Raw genomic sequence first — 16,027 nt, forward strand, 5'->3', positions numbered from 1 at the left:
GTGCAGACCCCTCCCCTCTTCATGAGCTCGTGCCAGCTGGCTGTTCTCTTGCACGAGTGGCCCGCCAGCGTGTCTGACGTGGCAGGTGGTCTGCACGTCTCAGGCTAGGGGTGGCCATAGGCTAGCAGTGGCCATAGGCTAGGGGACAGAACAGTGGGCCGGCTTTGTGGTTCAGGCTAACAGTGAGTAAGGAGCTCCTGGGGACCAGCTCTGAGCCCCCGGGGAGACCTTGTCTTTCTGCCCCGCCGCCCCACACCCGGGCGTCCTCAGATCCTGTCCTCAAGGACGAGTGAGGTGGGAGGGCAATGGCCCCGTTCCTAGAAGCCCTCAGGGGCACAGCGCCACTGGGAGCAGAAGGTGCCAGGTCACGGTTGCCCAGAGGCTGTGGAGCGGTGCTGTGGGTGGAAGAGGAGCCTGGCACCGCTGTGCCCACCACTGTGGGCCCTGGGCCCCAGCGAGGCCGACAGGTGCATCACGCTGTGGCCCTGGTCTGATTCTTTCCTGCGTCCCTTCGGTCCCCAACGCTGTCCTGGCCTAGCACCTGGGCACAGGTATATGGCCCCTGGGGACTCAGGCTGCCCAGAGGGCTGGGCCTGCAGCTTCCGGAAGTGCCTGCCCTCCTCCTCTGGTTACTGGGGCTGCGTCTGGGCACCGGGCACCGATCCCTCTCACTCGAGAGTGCGGCTCCGCCCTGTACGATGTCCTCCTGCCAGAGGGGACGCGTGGTGGCGACCCGAGGCTGTGCCGTGCCCCACGCTACCCTTCTCCATCCTGCAGCGGCCCAGAAGCTCAGGGGCAGAGTCAGGATAGCGAACATCAGGTACTCAGAGTCCTTGGGCGACGCCAGCAGCGAGCAGTCCCGCCACTTCCTGGGCCTGTTCTCCAGCAGGGTGAGTCGGGGTGTTGCCCCATCCCCTGGGGACTACAGGAGGGAGGGAGGCCAAGTCTGCTCATCCAGTCGGAGCTGGGCCTCGGGCTGGGCCTCCGCCCTGGCTCCTGCCTCTCCCCCTTCCCACTGGGTTTGCTGTTCTCCGTCCGCATGCTGCAGAACCCTCCCTGCTTTAAAAAACTTCAAACACCACAAAACTCACATTGAAAAAAACAGCAGCTTTATTGAGCTAAGGTTTGCACGCCACACAACTGACAAACGTTAAGTTTCAGTAATGCTAGCGCACGACAGAGTTCTGCAACGCAGTGAAATTTTGATCACTTTTGTCACCCCATTCAGCGTGTTCTACGCACTCGCTATGGCCTCCCTAGATCTAGGCAGCCACTGAGCCACTCTCTGTGTGCATAGATTTTCCTATTCTGGGAATATATTTATTTTTTAAAATTCAAAATAGACCGTGATCATGGTAACAATAAAGACCCAAACATGTCCAAAGGAATGGAAACCCTGCAAAGTGAGCCAGGAGCAGAAACATATTTGGAATACAGTAACTGTTTTTCCCTCTCTCTCTTTTTTCCTATTCATTTTTTCATGGAAGGGAAACCGTGTAATGTTCAAGCTTGTGCACCTGATGTGCCTTCTTAACACTGTGGTCTCGAGCTGCATCTGTTTTCCTATAAATGCCTCCAGTTCACCCGTCTTCACAGCACAGTAGTACTCCGTGGGGTGTAAACACCACACTTTCTTTACCCGCTCATCTGTTGATGGGCGTACAGGCTGCTGCCAGGATTCAGCTATTATGAGTTGTGGTGCTATCAGCATGGGTGTGCACGCACCACTGCGCTGTGGTGTCTAACTCATTTCAGAGTGCAATTCGGTGGCTTACAGTGCGTGCACGGGACTGTGCCACAGTTGTGAGCATCTAACTCGAGATTTGTCTTCACCCAGAGAGGAGCCTTGTCGCCCCCACCCCCAGCCCGCCGCCCCGCTTCCTTCTGGGGACGTCTGGCCTCCCTCGCTTGGCTCCGATTTCCCAACCTCCTCCCCGTGGGGCGTGCCGCTCTCTTCCTGGGGCGGCCGAGCCCCACGGTGCTGCACTGCCTCACTGACCCGGCGACACCCACTCTTGTCCACTACAAAGAGTGCTGCGAGGGTCCCTGCCTTCCACAAAGCCCCTTCCCCATGCTCCTGAGTGGCCTCCCTGCTGTCTCTCTGGCTTTCTCTAGGGTGGAGGTTGTTTCGGTCTGGTAGGGCATCAGCACTGACATCTTTGTTGGAAGCGTGACTGTTTTTTTAAGGTATTGGGAGTGCACTGGTCCTGATGGAATGATCTCGTTTTTGTAGTGGAAATCTCACCTTTCAGCCTTCCCTTAGTCTGGGAGTTTGAGTTTTAAAACACAGAATGGAGGGCGCTGGACACTGCCACCTTGTGGCGGGCCTGACCGTGCCGGGGTGTCCTCAAAGCGGGAAGGCCCAGTGGATTCCAGGAGACCCCACAGCAAGCTCCCTGGTAAAATGGCCTAGCCAGCAGCTGAGACCCGGGGTCTGTTCAGTTTATCCTGGGGTCCCCAGCTCCAGAGGCGGCGGCGGTGTGGTTGCTGTGGTCCCTGCCTCCTTGAGGCGAAATGACAGCTACAAGCTCCAGCGGTCAGGTGAAGGGGCCCTGCCTCCGTCTCACGCGTCTTGACTAACCTTCCTCCTCCTTTGCCCGTTTCGGGGAGAGCCGCCTTTTGTATTTAGACTCTCAGGAGAGCAGGGAGCTGTGTGCTGGGAGGTGGCGGGTTCCTGTGGCACCTGGCTCGGCATCCATTCTTAGCAAGGAGGCCGGAACTTTGAAGTGGGACCTTGATCCCTTGATCCAAGGCTCCTGTGGATCTGTGTGTGTGTGTCGGGGGCGAGGCCAGTGACACCAGCTGACCACAGCCTCTGATGGGGACAGTGGGTTTGTTCACCCTGGATGGCTGGGAGTGGGGCAGAATCCCGAGCACCAGCAGCCGTGTCCTCTGTCTCTCCAAGGTGCGGGACTCCTTGCCGGCCACGCTGCGCCAGCATGTGGACTCCGGTGGGATCAGAGTGAGCGTCACCCGCGTCACCAACGGCAGCGTCGTGGTGGAGTTTGATCTGCTGATGACGGTGGCCCTGGATGTCCAGGAGGTGTCAGCGGCCTTCCTCGATTCTCTGGGGAACATGTCCGGGCTGGAGGCGGTCAGGAGCAACACCGTCATTTGGGGTAGGCAGAGGTGGGCTGTCGGTGGCCTCCCCCCATTTTTGGGCAAGAACCCCATCTTGGACCTTGGGTTTTTGGAAGATGGATCCTGACACTTTCCCTTTGGGGCTTTTCCTGGAATTTTCTGGAAAACGCAGATTAGATGGGATGCTCCCCGCCTCTTACTGTACCAAGATTCTCTCTAAGGTTTGAGGGGTGAAGCATCGTCAGCTGACCCTGCAAAGATTCCCAGGGTCCCTGCCACCTCTGGGGGCTGCCCCGCGCCCAGTTCAATGGCTGAGGCGGATTTGTCCCTCTCAGCAGCTAGACCCTCCCGCAGCACACTTTCCAAGGGACCCTCATAATGCCATAGGAAGACAGGGAGGAGAGGCACCCCAGAGTCTTTTCTTCTATTGTACAAGATAGGACTGAACAATATGGTTCATTTTTAAATTAAAAAAATTATTACAGTAAAAGACGCATTGCCGAGAACCCCTCGAAATTCTCCTTTGAACCCCCTCCTCCCACCGCCCTGGTCCCTTCCTGCAGCAGCTCTGGAGCCCTCCTTCCTGAGTGTCTTTAGTTGTGTTGTCCTGGCTGCCTCAGTGTCCTGAATCAGCTTCCCTTTCGTGGTCATTTTGACCTTGGGGAGGAGCCAGAAGTCGCACAGTGCCAGATCTGGGGACTCAGGTGGATGAGGACGCCACGTCCTGTGTGTATGGGCTGCCTCTCCATTGGGTGGCGCTGGTCAGCAGCACTCACTGTATTTCTGATCACATCTCATAAAGACGCCCAGGAAAGAGGGCTCCAGAGGTGCTGCAGCAAGCGGCAAGTACTGGAGAGCCCTGCAGTTAGGTTCCAGCACCCTGCCCAGTATATGATGCAGGGCTGAGAAATAAAACTAGAAGTCAGAATCAAGAGAGAGAAAACGGGGCACCCGAACGACCGATGCCGGTGCGGTGCAGCCCACAGAGGCGCTGGCCTGTCCCAGGCACTGACTCTTACGGGCGATTCATTGGGGTAAAGGCGGGTCAAGGCGGGGCTGTGCGTGGTTTCTAGGGAGACTAATGCAAACAAGACACAGCATTCTCAAATCAGAAACAGAATAGGCCAAATACATGGCTGTAATTAGAACCTTGTACGTCTACTTAGAAGGTTTAGTTGTGGGAATGGAATTTGGGTGCGAGTTACTGCGACCTCAGCACGTAGGCTTCAGCCAGACTCGCAGTCGTGGGTTCATCCTCACGGGTGCCTTGGGCATTGTCAGTGTAACTAGCAGGTCTCCTGGGGCAAGAATGATGGGATGAGAGTGCTTAAAATGAAGGGAGGGCTGGGGATTGAGCTCGGTGGTGCCGCCGCCTGCTTCGCAAGTGCAAGGTCCCGAGTTCGATCCCCGATACCAACAACACAAAACAAAAACTACATAAATCAAAATAAAATGAAGGGGCGGAGTTTTGAAGGAAGTTAATGTAAAACTTACTGTCATGAATTTGTATTTTTGGTTTGGGAATGAGAACAATTTCCCAAGAACAACCAGACCTTCAGAGGAAAAGCCTGGAGCACTTGACTACACAGAAGTACACATTTTTGCTGGGCGTGGCAGCACACGCCTGTAATCCTAGCACGGAGGAGGCTGAGGCAGGATTTTTGTGAGTTGAGGCCAGCCTGGAATACACAGTAAGTTCAAGACCATGTCTCCAAAAAAGGTATTTTTGTGGCAGGCAATTGAAGTCACCATTATAAAATGAACAAAAGGCAGAAAACTACTTTCCATAAGTTGATGAATTAGTCTCCCAAATTTATACCGGGATCATACAATAGATGCAAAGACCCAAATAGGTGATACACAGAAGAGAAAAACAGATTACTACAAAGATGGGATCAGCAAAGACATTCCCCTTAAAATAACTCACTCTTTTAAATAAGACTCTCCTGGGTGCAGAAGGCCTCCTGACACAGGTGTGCTGGGAGGTGCTTCTGGAATCTGTGGCTGGGAGTGGAGCTGCTCACCTCCTTGGGAATCGGCTTAGCAATAGATGTCCAGAGCTTCCCAGGTGTCATCGCGTTGCCTCGGAAGACCCCTCCTGGACTTTGTCCTCAGCAAACAGGCCTCGGCTGGGACCATGGTTGGTGCAAAGATACTCATCTTCTCTATCGCTTTCAAAGCAAAAGAACCGGAGATAACCGAGCACGCTGGGGTAGGAAATGTACTGAATTATGGCCACAGCACGGGTGCCTGTCAGTTCCTCAGAGTGGGTTTGTTGAGTTGGAATAGACTCCCAAGACAGGGTAAGGACAGGAGCAGGATATGCTCAGTTCCAGAGCAGTCTGAGCGACTGAGTGCTGATTAGGATTGACGGTTGACTGGTGCTAGGGATGAAAGCCAGGGCCCCCTGATGCGAAGGGCATCAGGACCAGAGGAGGGCAGGGGCCTGAGGTGCAGCAGCCCTGGCCCAGGCCAGCTCCTCCCTGCAGACCCAGTGGAGCCCCCACACCACAGAGCTGGCCATGTGCCTGTCCCTGCTCCTGCTGGGTGGCTCAGATCTGCCTCCCAGGAGGCTGTGCTCTTGGGGGCCAGGCCAGGCCGACTCACCCCTGTCCTGTCTCCCAAATGCCTTGCAGATTACGATGAGTGTGGGAGAAAGGAGGATGACTGTGTGCCGGGGACCTCCTGCCAGAACACCCTGGGGTCATTCACCTGCAGCTGTGAGCGTGGAGCCCCCGACTCCCATGTGGAATATTCTGGAAGAGCCTGTGTGGGTGAGTCTCCTCATCCTGGAAGGGGTGTTTTGCAGCTATTTTTTTTTAAAGATAGGGTCTTGCTGTGTAGTGCAGGCTGGCTTTGAACTCACTGTGTAGCCCAGGCTGGCCTCAAACTCATGGCAGTCCTCCTGCCTCAGCCTCCTAAGTGCTGGGATTACAGGTGTGCACCACCTTGCCCAGCCTGGTGATGGTCTTTCAGGTGGCATGGTGGGCAGGGTGTGGCGGGCGCTTTGGTGAGAACAGAGCTAGTGAAGGTGGGCAGGGACCAAGCACGCGGCTGGGCCCGCTGACTTTGGGGAGCCTTTGGGAGAGGGTGGCTGAAGGGGGAGGTGCCGAGTGGCAGGAAGGAGGCCGGGTCCTCCTGGAGCAAGAAGGAAGGATTGCAAGGCAGGGTGTGGGTGCAGGCCCGGCGGGGGCTCCTGTCAAGAGCCTTGGGCCTCTGAAGGCTGGGCCCTGTCCCACGGGGGCTCGGACCTCCCTCCGTGTGTCACCTGGGCAGGTGCCACAGGGCGCAGCGCGGGTCCACACCAGTGCCCACCTGTGCCCGTCTCCTCCACCCTGCAGGCGGCTCTGCGGACAGCCCCACTGCGACCCCTGGCCCAGAGTGGCCCCCGGCCGGGGCTCGAACCCCGGCTGCCCTCCCGCCGAGCACCAGCCCCGTGCCCCTGGGCCCCCCAGCACGGCTGAACCTGACAGGCGCGGCCAGGGTGCTGTGCGAGATCGAGCGGGTGGCCATCGCCATCCAGAAGCGTTTCCTGCTGCAGGAGGCCATCCCCGAGGCCTCGCTGTACCTGGGCCAGCCACCCTGCAACGTGAGCTTCAGCAACGCCTCCCACGTGCTCCTGACGGCCGGCTGGGCAGAGTGCGGGACCCTGGTGCAGAGCGTAAGGCCCGGTGGGCGCTCCTGGGGGAGGGGCGGTGTGGGGGGAAGAGCAGGGGTCCCCGCAGTCAGGTGGGAAGGCGATGGGTGTGGGCGCGTTCCTGGTCGGCACGTGCCTGTGTTTACACAAGCATGTGTTGACCGTGCGACATAGGACCTTGCACGTGTGATACACGTGTGTGTGTGTGCTCGCGTGATTGTTAGCTTTCCGTCAATGTGGCAAAACACCTGAGCTAACCCAACTCAAAGGAGGTTTATTGAGCCAGGGTCTCACTGTGTAGCGTAGGCCGGCCTTGAACTCTCCGAGATCATCCTGCCTCTGCCTCCCAAGTGCTGGGATGACGAGTGTGTGCCACACCTGTTGGGGAGGAAAGTCTTCCTGGCTCCTGGTTTCAGGGCTGCAGTCTAATGGCTGGCCCAGTTGCCCAGCCTTTGGCATATGGGCCTTAGGGGAACTCCAGATACAGTCCACAGCGAGGTGTGTAGGGCCAAAGGTGTGTGCACTCATGAGCGTGTGGAAGTGTGCATGGGTCTGAATATATTGGTGTGAGCGTGACTGCACTGTGTGTTTGCAAATCTGTGCCTACACATGCGTACATGTGAATATAAGGCATACTTTACATGTGTGAGTGTGTCGTGTGTCACACAGCTGTAGGTAGTGTGTCCACGTGAGTGTGAGTGTGAGCACATGCGCAGGTGTGTGTATGTGTGAGTCAGGTGTGTGAATTCTCCTGTCAGGGTGTATGAGTGTGCATATAGGGCTTTTCATGGGTGTGCCCTTGAGTCTGGGCGTGGTGAGCGTCCTGTTAATGAGCACACGTGTGGGTGTGACTGTGAGTGTGAGCAGTGGGGAGTTCAGTGCGGTTCTGTCAGGGGGCGCAGGGTCTGCTGTCGGGGGGCACTGAGGGCAGAGTCTGGGCCAGGAGCTGGGGCTAGGGGCTCGAGGCAGCAGGGGCCAGTTCCCGGCGGTGGGGCAGCGTGATCCTGAACTTGGGGGGCCAGGGCTTTGTCCTGAGCACCTTTGGAGCCCCGGGGCCCCAGGGCCGGAGGCTGGGCATTGTGAGCCACGCTTAGGTCGAGACCGAGTGGAGGCTGCGGCTGTGGCCGGCTGCTGCCAGCAGGGTTTGTAGAACATGTTAGGGGCTGAAAGCAGGGCGTGGCAATGCACACTGGTCATCCCAGCACTGTGGAGGCTGAGGCAGGAGCATCCTGTGTTGGAGCACAGCCTGAACAACTTGGAGATGTAGCAAGACTCTGTCTCACATAAAGATAATAAAGGGCTGAGCGTGTAACTGGGTTCAAGCTACAGTACTGAAAAGAAGGCAGAGTCACTCTGCTGTGCTCAGGTGTCCCCACATGCACCCCAGCTGCCCCAGGACAGCATGAGGGCTGCAGACAGAGGCCCGTGGGTGGCTCTCTCCTCCCCTGGTCCGGGCCAGGCAGCCATCTGCTCTGCCTGCTGAGACTGTCAGGGTTTGGGGCGGTAGAGAGGAATGGGAACAGGGCGCAGTGCGTGGCCCAGCCCAGGGCCCGCCAGGCCGTTACTCAAAGCCAAGAGCGCCAAGGGCCGAAGTGTGACGGTTCTAAGAGCCCATAGCGTGCCTGGCAGTGGAAGCCGGACGTGCGCCGTCCCTGGAGGTCCACACGAGCTCAGGGCTGTCAGGGTCGTCGCACACCGGAGGTGGGGCTTCTGGTGCCCTCACCCCGGCTCATTTGCCTCCCTCTGTGCCCAGAACAAGACCAGCACGGTGGTGAAGACGGTCCTGAGGAACAACCGGCCCCTGGACGGCGTCATCCACCACCCCACGGTCCTGAGCCCTATCCGCTGCGTCTTCCAGAACGACCTCCTGACGTCCCTGGGCTACACTCCGAAGTGGGGGTGAGGGGCAGTGCCTCGGCTCTCTTCTGGGAGCCTGTGGGGGACCGGGGTCCTCGGGGTTCCTACCACTGTGGGCCCTGCCCCGAGTCCACGCGAATGGACCCGAGCCGACTCCTGTGTAATGGCCTGGCCCCCGCCGCTGTCCCAGGCCCTGGGGGTCCCTGCTGATCCCCACACTTCCCTGGGACTGCTCTGGGGGAGGGTGGGAAGCGGGGGCTGCAGGGCAAACTCCCGGCCGTGCCCTGGCAGGGAGCACGCCTTCGTAGACGACCTGCACGGCGCGGGCATGTTCGTCACGGAAATGCAGCTGTTCGTGGGCGACTCCCCCATCCCCCAGAACCACAGCGTGTCAGCCAGCGAGGACGTCAAGATCCAGGTGGGGCTGGACGGGCAGAAGAGCGGCCTCAAGGTGGTGCTGATGGAGTGCTGGGCCACGCCCTCCCGTGACGCCTGGGACCCGGTCGCCTTCGGCTTCATCAACAACAGGTGGGCAGGGCAGGTGCCGCGGCCACCGCTGGGTTTCCCCCGAGGCTGACCGACTGGTCTCCTCGCAGCTGCCCCATCCCCAACACCCACACCAGCGTGATCCAGAACGGCGACTCCAGCAAGGCCCAGTTTAAGCTGAGAATCTTCTCCTTCGTCAACAACTCCCTCGTCTACCTGCACTGCAAGCTGCGAGTCTGCATGGAGTCCCCCGGCAACACGTGCAAGATTGTGAGTGTTGGGCGCCTGGGCGAGAGGCGGCAGCTCTTCCTAAGAGCCAGGGCCAGCCATTACGGCATCTGAGTGGTGCCGGGCAGCGGGCAGCTGGTGGGCATTCCCAGTTTGCCAGCGCCTGGGCCCAGCGTTGGTGAGGCTGCGGCCCCAGCCCAGTCACCTGCCTCTGAGCCTCTCCGCGTGGCCACAAGCCGAGCACCCGGGGTACCGGTGTGTCCTGGCTTCCTGCCACTCTTGGCATCTCCGTTTCCCTCCCTGTGCCCCACACGTGCAGTGGCTGGGTAATTCCACGGCCTGAAAGCTGCTCTCTGTGCCCAGGCAAGCGTGCAAGGTGTGCAAGGTCTGGTCACCAAGGCGGGGCCAGTTACAGCCCCGCAGGCCTCTGCCAGTGCAACCTTGAGGCAGGTGTAGCTGGTCCCTCGGGACAGGTGCCGGGTTAGTGCTGGGCCGCCGTGACAGCACCGGACGGGCTGGACAGGGCCGCGGTGCAGGAGCTGACACAAGGTCAAGGGGCCGGCGGGGCACTGTGCAGGCCTCTTGGGCTCTGGTGGCCTCAGCCGTCTGGCTTTGTGTTTGCTCTGTGTCTTTTCATCTCGCTCGGGTCTCTGCGTCCATATGCCCCTTTTGTAAGATCGCAGCCGCACAGGGTCAGAGCCACCCCCGTGGCCTCGTCCTGACTCCATCACCTTCCCCGGTACAGGCACCACTGCAGGTGCGGTGTAGGGTCGGGAAGTCAGCGTCTCTCTGGAGGACTGGGGCCACCCCGACAGGGACACCATGGGCAGTGGACACAGCAGGAGTCGCACAGGGCCGTGGTGGCCTTTGGAGAAGCTGACAGTGTGCCCAGCCCTCGCTCCTGTCCCCTGGCGCTGCCCAGGCGCCCCTGCTCCCCCACCCCAGTGTGATGCCCCGAGCTCAGAATTGCCCCCTTCGGCCGCCGCCACCCAGACAGTGAGTTCACCCCCCAGAGGCCATGCGGCCAACCTGAGATCGCCCGCCTTTCCAATCAACCCCCAGAACTGCAACGATTTCCGGTTTCTGAGGAGCGGCGAAGGCTCCACGGTGCTGCAGGCCACCTGGGGGCCCCTCTTTCGCTTGGACGACGGTGAGTCCACGCCTGGGGTTCAGACAGCAGAGACAGAGCCCGCCCACTGCACACAAACCAAGCAACTGCTGTGAAATGCGGAGTTGCAGACTTCCCCAGAAGACTCAGGGCAGTAGAAAGATCAGGGCCGGACCCTGTGTGGGAGCCAGGATCGGCCGGCAGGGTGCTGAGTCCTCGGGGTGGGGGTGGAACTTTCCCCTCCAGGTGGGCGGCGGGCTGCCCAGAAGTGGGGTCTGCCATGGTCCCCTGCTGCCGAGCGGAAGCCGGGCTCCCAGAGCAGGTGAATTCAAATAACTTGAAGTTCAGAGCAGGGCCGCAAGAAGCCAGGCATGTCCTGTCCCCGATAAACACATCCGGTGGGCGTGCAGGGGAAGGGGCTCGGGCTGTGAACGGGGGTGTCGTGTGCATGCCCAAGTGTGTATCCACGCGAAAGAGCTATTTTATTCAGAAGACGCAAAAGAAGGCATCTTCTTTTCCCTCGGTACAGTTTCCATCAGCCAGTTATGTCCTGTGTCCTTTTTGACGTGATCATTCTGATTATTTTGAAGAAAAATGGTTTGGGGAGTTGTGTGCCCTGGGTACCCGGAGACCGCTAGCTGCCCCCGCGTTCTGTCTCCGCTCCTTCCGTAGCCGGAGCCCTGGGACTTTAGCGGCCAGGGATAAAAATAGATCTCCAACCTGCGGGGCAGCCCAGCGTGGCCCCCGGTGCCAGTTCCGGTCAGTGAGGGGCACAGGGGTGGCATGGCCATTGGAGGGGACCCCTGCAAGCCGCCTGGTGCCCCCTTCCCTCACTCCTCCTGTTTCCTGTCCTTCAGCCCAGCATGCAGAGGAGGCAGCCAGCAGCTGTCGGGACCCTGAGCACCCACAGGCATGGGGGCCGTAGGGGCTGGTCCTCAGGATACCGTGGGCTCTGCCCCAGTTTCTGTGCCAGACACGAACTCCCCTTTGATTTAAGCCCCTGCTGTTTCAGTTTCTTCTTTCTTGCCGCTGAACTAGTCTTGCTGGTTTCCCTGCGTTGTTTCCCCTCACCTTGATGGTACTCTCGCACACCCTTCTCTGGGTCTGGCCGCAGGCTAGGGGGTGCGAGCGGGTGTGTGGGCGCTGGCAGGACTTGGAAAGGACACAAGGGAGCAGAGAGTGGCCAGTGTTTCTCAACTGCCGGTTCTCACCCGAGTGTCTGAGAACCAAATAAACAGGCACCAGTGCCGGCCCACAGCCGAAGCTCACAGTCTCTGGAGTTGTGGGGGCCTCCGTGGGGGCTGGCTGGGCTCTGGGACAACACGCTTTTCCCCTCGTCCTCGCTTTAAATTGCTAGGGAGACCAGGCCAGGCTGGGACTGGATGAGGAAGAGGCCCTTGCACGCCCCGAGAGGGGGTCCTGACATCCACCAGGAGGCTGTGGGAAGTCCGGGCCGGAGTCAGGACACGGGGCGGAACACGGCTGTGGCCATGAGCTGTGTGGTTCACCGCCTCTGTCACCCGCAGGTGCGTGTCCGCGTGCAAAGCCACAACTCGGGGCTGGCTACGTGGCCCTCATCACGGTCTCAGCCTTGGCCGTGGTGGCGGGGGCTGTGACCCTCCTGATCCTGCGCAACCAGAGGACCACCGGGAACTACAACTTCAGCATTCAGCCCGGCAGCCTTGGCTACCAGGTGTTCTCGGGGTAGGAAGCCTGGCCGCCGAGGTGGGTGAAGGGGGTGGTCTGCCTGGGTGTCCGTGCCCTGGGGACGGCTGGGCGGCTGGGCAGGGTAGATCTGTCACTGTTGTGGTGCATGGCCCCTGGGCCGGGATGGATGGTCCTTCCTGGATGGTGCGGGACACCAGGCTGTGTCCACTGGGTGGCGCCCCGCTCTCCCTGGCATGGACGACTCAAACATGGATGTGTTTCTCTCTGTCCCCTGGATGCTTGGGAGCAGGGTCCTGAGCACAGTGGGCGACTCCGGAAGGCTCTGGTCGTGGCAGCCCATGCGCACCTGCCTTGCGTTTGACTGCAGATGACCATGAGACAGAAGGCACGGGGAATGCTGTGTGAATCATTGTCGCACTGCATTGTTTAGGGACCAGTGAACCCAAACCCTGTACCTGTCCACTGCAGACACACTTTTTAAAGAACACGTTCCCTCCATAGTTGGGTTCCCGTGGACACTGAGAGCCCGTTCTATGTCCTGATCAGTTACTTCCCTTGTTGCTGGGACAAGATACCTAACACCTGCACCCTCTAGCAGGAGGAGTTTATCTGGCTCACAGCTTGTGGAGGGTTCAGTCCATAGTCCAGTGGCTCCAAGGCAGGCAGCATGGCAGAGGGGCCTGGCAGAGGGGAGCTGCTCAGGGCATGGCGGACAGGAAGTGGCGAGAGAAGGGAGGAGCCCAAGCCCAAGGCCACGCCCTAGGACCCACCTCTTCCCATGAGGCCCCACCTCCCAACAGCTCATCTGGCTAGTAACTCCTCAGTGGACCAATCACTGATGAGCATCACACCCTGTGATCCAATTGCCTCCCAGAGCCCCACATGAGCACTGAGGCTTTGGGCGCCAGCCAGATGTAAAGGTAACAATGCCTTCTCCTGTCCTGTGAGCAGAATGACCCAGGAGACCTTTTCCATGCAGGTAACCGTGACTCAAACTTGGATCCCAGCGCATGAAGCATTAACCAAGTCGCGTCAGTGCTGCTCTCTGTGGCAGCACTCGTGTGAGCCCCAGAGTGGTAGAGTGGTGGGCTGGCCTCCGTCTGTCCCCCAGTGGTTGCTACCCTGCAGGCTGCAGGTCAGCGGCACCCACTAGGCAGGGGCCATGGCTGCTGGGATAGAGGCAGTGCCCCGGGTGTGCTGGGTGCTCAAGCCCTGCACAGATGCCGCTCCTGTCACCCGAGCCACCTGCACCCCTGTCACCAGACCCTTGCCCTCCAGACTGCTCCATGAGAACCTCGGTCATTGACAGCCAGTGCCCAACACTCATCAGTTACAAAGTGTTTCACTTTTTAAACAGTCAGTGGTTGTGAAGCCCTTTTACAAATAGGCCCATCTCATAAAGCCATCATTGGTAATGTTATTTTTAGGAGCCACATGTGGTAATAATAGAATAGATTGACTATGTAACCAAAATGTCCAGAGGGATGGTGGTCTTCAGGAAAGGTTTGATCCAGCAGCGTCACTGTGACCAAGTCATCGTTTTATCCCGCATTACCAGTTTGTTGTTTTTATTTACACAACAGCAGCACAAAAGACAGCTTAGCAATATGAAAATCTTTCTAATAAGTAAAAATACCACGACATGTAGATGTTACCCTCTTGTTTCCAGACATGTTCACAGCCATTTTTCCGCGGGGGCAGTTGCGATTTATCCATTGCCATGAGAAACGAGAAAGAGGGCAGACAAATTGCACACCTGAGGTCATAAAACAGCCAGCGAGGGATGGGGCTAGAATATAACTGTTTGGTGTAGAATTTTCTCCATTGCACCACCCGGAAATGCTGCTTTTTTACTTTATTTGAAGCAAATTAAAATTGATTAGAGGGCTAGTACCTACAAGTACGGTGTTGTTCCTTGATGAACTTAGAATCATAACAGGATGCTAGTTTTTAATACACACGATTCGTTCTGTGGATGTAATCAACTGTCAGACTGTTCAGGAAGAGGAGACTCTTGATGGACCGGATGAGGATGTGTAACACGTGTGGAGAACTGATTTCGAGCAAGCAAATAAAGTGCAGGTGACCCTGAAAGGCGACCAGCTGTGCTGGCTTCTCTGCGCAGTTCATTCCCACCATGGGCTCCCGGCCGTCTGCCTCGGGCCAGTGTCCCTGGCCCCAGGGAAGGAAAAGTCTGGTCCTTCCCGAGCACGCTTGTCTTGCCCGACTCAGCTCAGGCTTTCCCTTGCTTTGCGGAAAACAGAACAGGAAATGTTTGGTATCCCGGGCGGTGAGTCCCTCGGCCGGGCGGCTCTTGGTTTTCAGATGAAGTAGCTGGATTGTGTTTTACACCGAATCTTTCGAACCTCCTCTCGGTCAGGGGGCTGCACCCATTCATCTGTGCCTCATGTGACAGTGGAAGCTTGGGTCCCCTCTTCCTACCGCACTGCCCTCCGCTCCTTCTTGACGAGCCCTTCCGGAACAGCTGCAGGAGGCCAGGCCCAGCTCAGAGCTCGGACAGCGGGTGGGAGAGGAAGACTGAGCCCAGCCCCAAAGAGAGGGGCTCTGCCTAGGGGAGGGGAGCCAAGGCCAGTGCCCAGGGAGACAAAGAAGTCTATGCTGAGTTGTCCCTGCTCTGGTCCGTCCGTGCATCCGTCATTTCACCCATCTACCCACACGTCCACTCAACCGCTTGGCCCTCGATCAGCCTTTACCTCTCTGTCCACCCATCCCCTGAACAGTTGACTCACTCACTTCCCACCCATCTCTCCAATGAGCCGTCTGTCTGTTCATCCACCTGTCCATACACCTGCTCACCTTAACATCTACCTTTTCATCCACCTCTCCGGTCACCGCCTGTCCGTCTGCCCATCTGTCCTCCCATCCACCCACCCACCCTTCACCTGGGCCGCCTCGACAGGCTGTGCTCCTCAGCCCTCGTTCTTACCCTGACATCAGGAAGCTGAGAAGAATGGAAGATCTCTCGCTCCGAGACCTCACTCCCGTCTGAAGAGCCCCCTGCAGCACAGGCGGTAACGCCAGGGGACCCCAGGAGGTTGGGAGCGCCAGAAACACAAACGTGCCTGCGTGTGCTCAAGGTGTCCGGGCAGGGACTCTCACAGCTGCTGCGCGGGGCACTGTACTCGGCCGAGCCTGTGCAAACCCTCCAGTAACCAGCTGGTGGGGCTCCCCGGATTCACTCCACTCCGAGACAGGAGGAGGGAGGCCGGCTCTGGAGGGCTGCGGTGCAGACGCCACTCCCCGAGCCCTCCAGCCGGCCGCCGCGGCTGCTCTCACTTTAGCTGAGGGTGCAGGGATGTAACACACCTTTTCCGGTCGCGCTGCCAGAGCAGAGGGGCCGGCAGTGGAACAGAGACCCCCTGGCTGCCAAGTTCACTTATGCGCTGTATTTGCGGGGAGCGGGACCGTGCAGACCCCAGAGCACAGCGCCTCTGAGGTGCAGAGGAGCCCCCGCCCCAAGTCCTCACACTCGGACTGCGCCAGGGGCCTGACCCGCTTGGATCCGGACTACAGGGTGTGGATCACTCTACAGTGGAAGGCCTGATGACGGAGGAGGCTCTGATGGAGGTGAGGATCTGGTGCCCGCGAAGGTCAGTGGCCCCTGGAGAAGCCCTGGGGCTTTCCCCAAAGCCTCTAGCCCCGGTTGCATCCCTCCACACAGCCGCTAGATGGCGCGCAAACCCACGTCTGCCTCAGGGCTGCGCAGCCCCTTCAGAGCCTTCGGTAGCAGCCGTCCTGGTCTCTCTCTCTTCTCTCCTCCCTCTCTCTGTCTCTCTCCTCTATCTCTCTCTGTCTCTCTCTCCTCTCTCCTCTCTCTGTCTCTCTCTCTCCTCGTCTCTCTCTCCTCTGTCTCTCTCCTCTCTCTCTGTCTCTCTCTCCTCTGTCTCTCTCCTCTCTCCTCTCTCTCTCTCTCTCTCTCTCTCTCTCTCTCTCTCTCTCTC

The 16,027-nt window shown here is 58.7% G+C and overlaps 1 protein-coding gene across 1 annotated transcript in view; it reads left to right on the forward strand.

Annotated features, from left to right (window-relative positions):
- Umodl1 (uromodulin like 1) overlaps positions 1 to 14,151 on the forward strand; it is a 43,315-nt gene extending 29,164 nt beyond the window's left edge. Inside the window, exons 13-22 of the mRNA XM_010636473.2 lie at positions 778 to 890; positions 2,906 to 3,119; positions 5,718 to 5,855; positions 6,423 to 6,742; positions 8,472 to 8,617; positions 8,867 to 9,103; positions 9,172 to 9,331; positions 10,352 to 10,439; positions 11,924 to 12,101; positions 13,045 to 14,151. Coding sequence (XP_010634775.1) covers positions 778 to 890; positions 2,906 to 3,119; positions 5,718 to 5,855; positions 6,423 to 6,742; positions 8,472 to 8,617; positions 8,867 to 9,103; positions 9,172 to 9,331; positions 10,352 to 10,439; positions 11,924 to 12,101; positions 13,045 to 13,048 — 1,598 coding nt within the window. The 3' untranslated portion in view covers positions 13,049 to 14,151. The remainder of the gene's footprint in view (positions 1 to 777; positions 891 to 2,905; positions 3,120 to 5,717; positions 5,856 to 6,422; positions 6,743 to 8,471; positions 8,618 to 8,866; positions 9,104 to 9,171; positions 9,332 to 10,351; positions 10,440 to 11,923; positions 12,102 to 13,044) is intronic.
- The last annotated feature ends 1,876 nt before the right edge of the window (positions 14,152 to 16,027 follow it).

This window comes from Fukomys damarensis, unplaced genomic scaffold (genome assembly GCF_012274545.1).
Source record: "Fukomys damarensis isolate Sample0158 unplaced genomic scaffold, DMR_v1.0_HiC HiC_scaffold_24, whole genome shotgun sequence".
NCBI classification, from domain to species: Eukaryota; Metazoa; Chordata; class Mammalia; order Rodentia; family Bathyergidae; genus Fukomys; species Fukomys damarensis.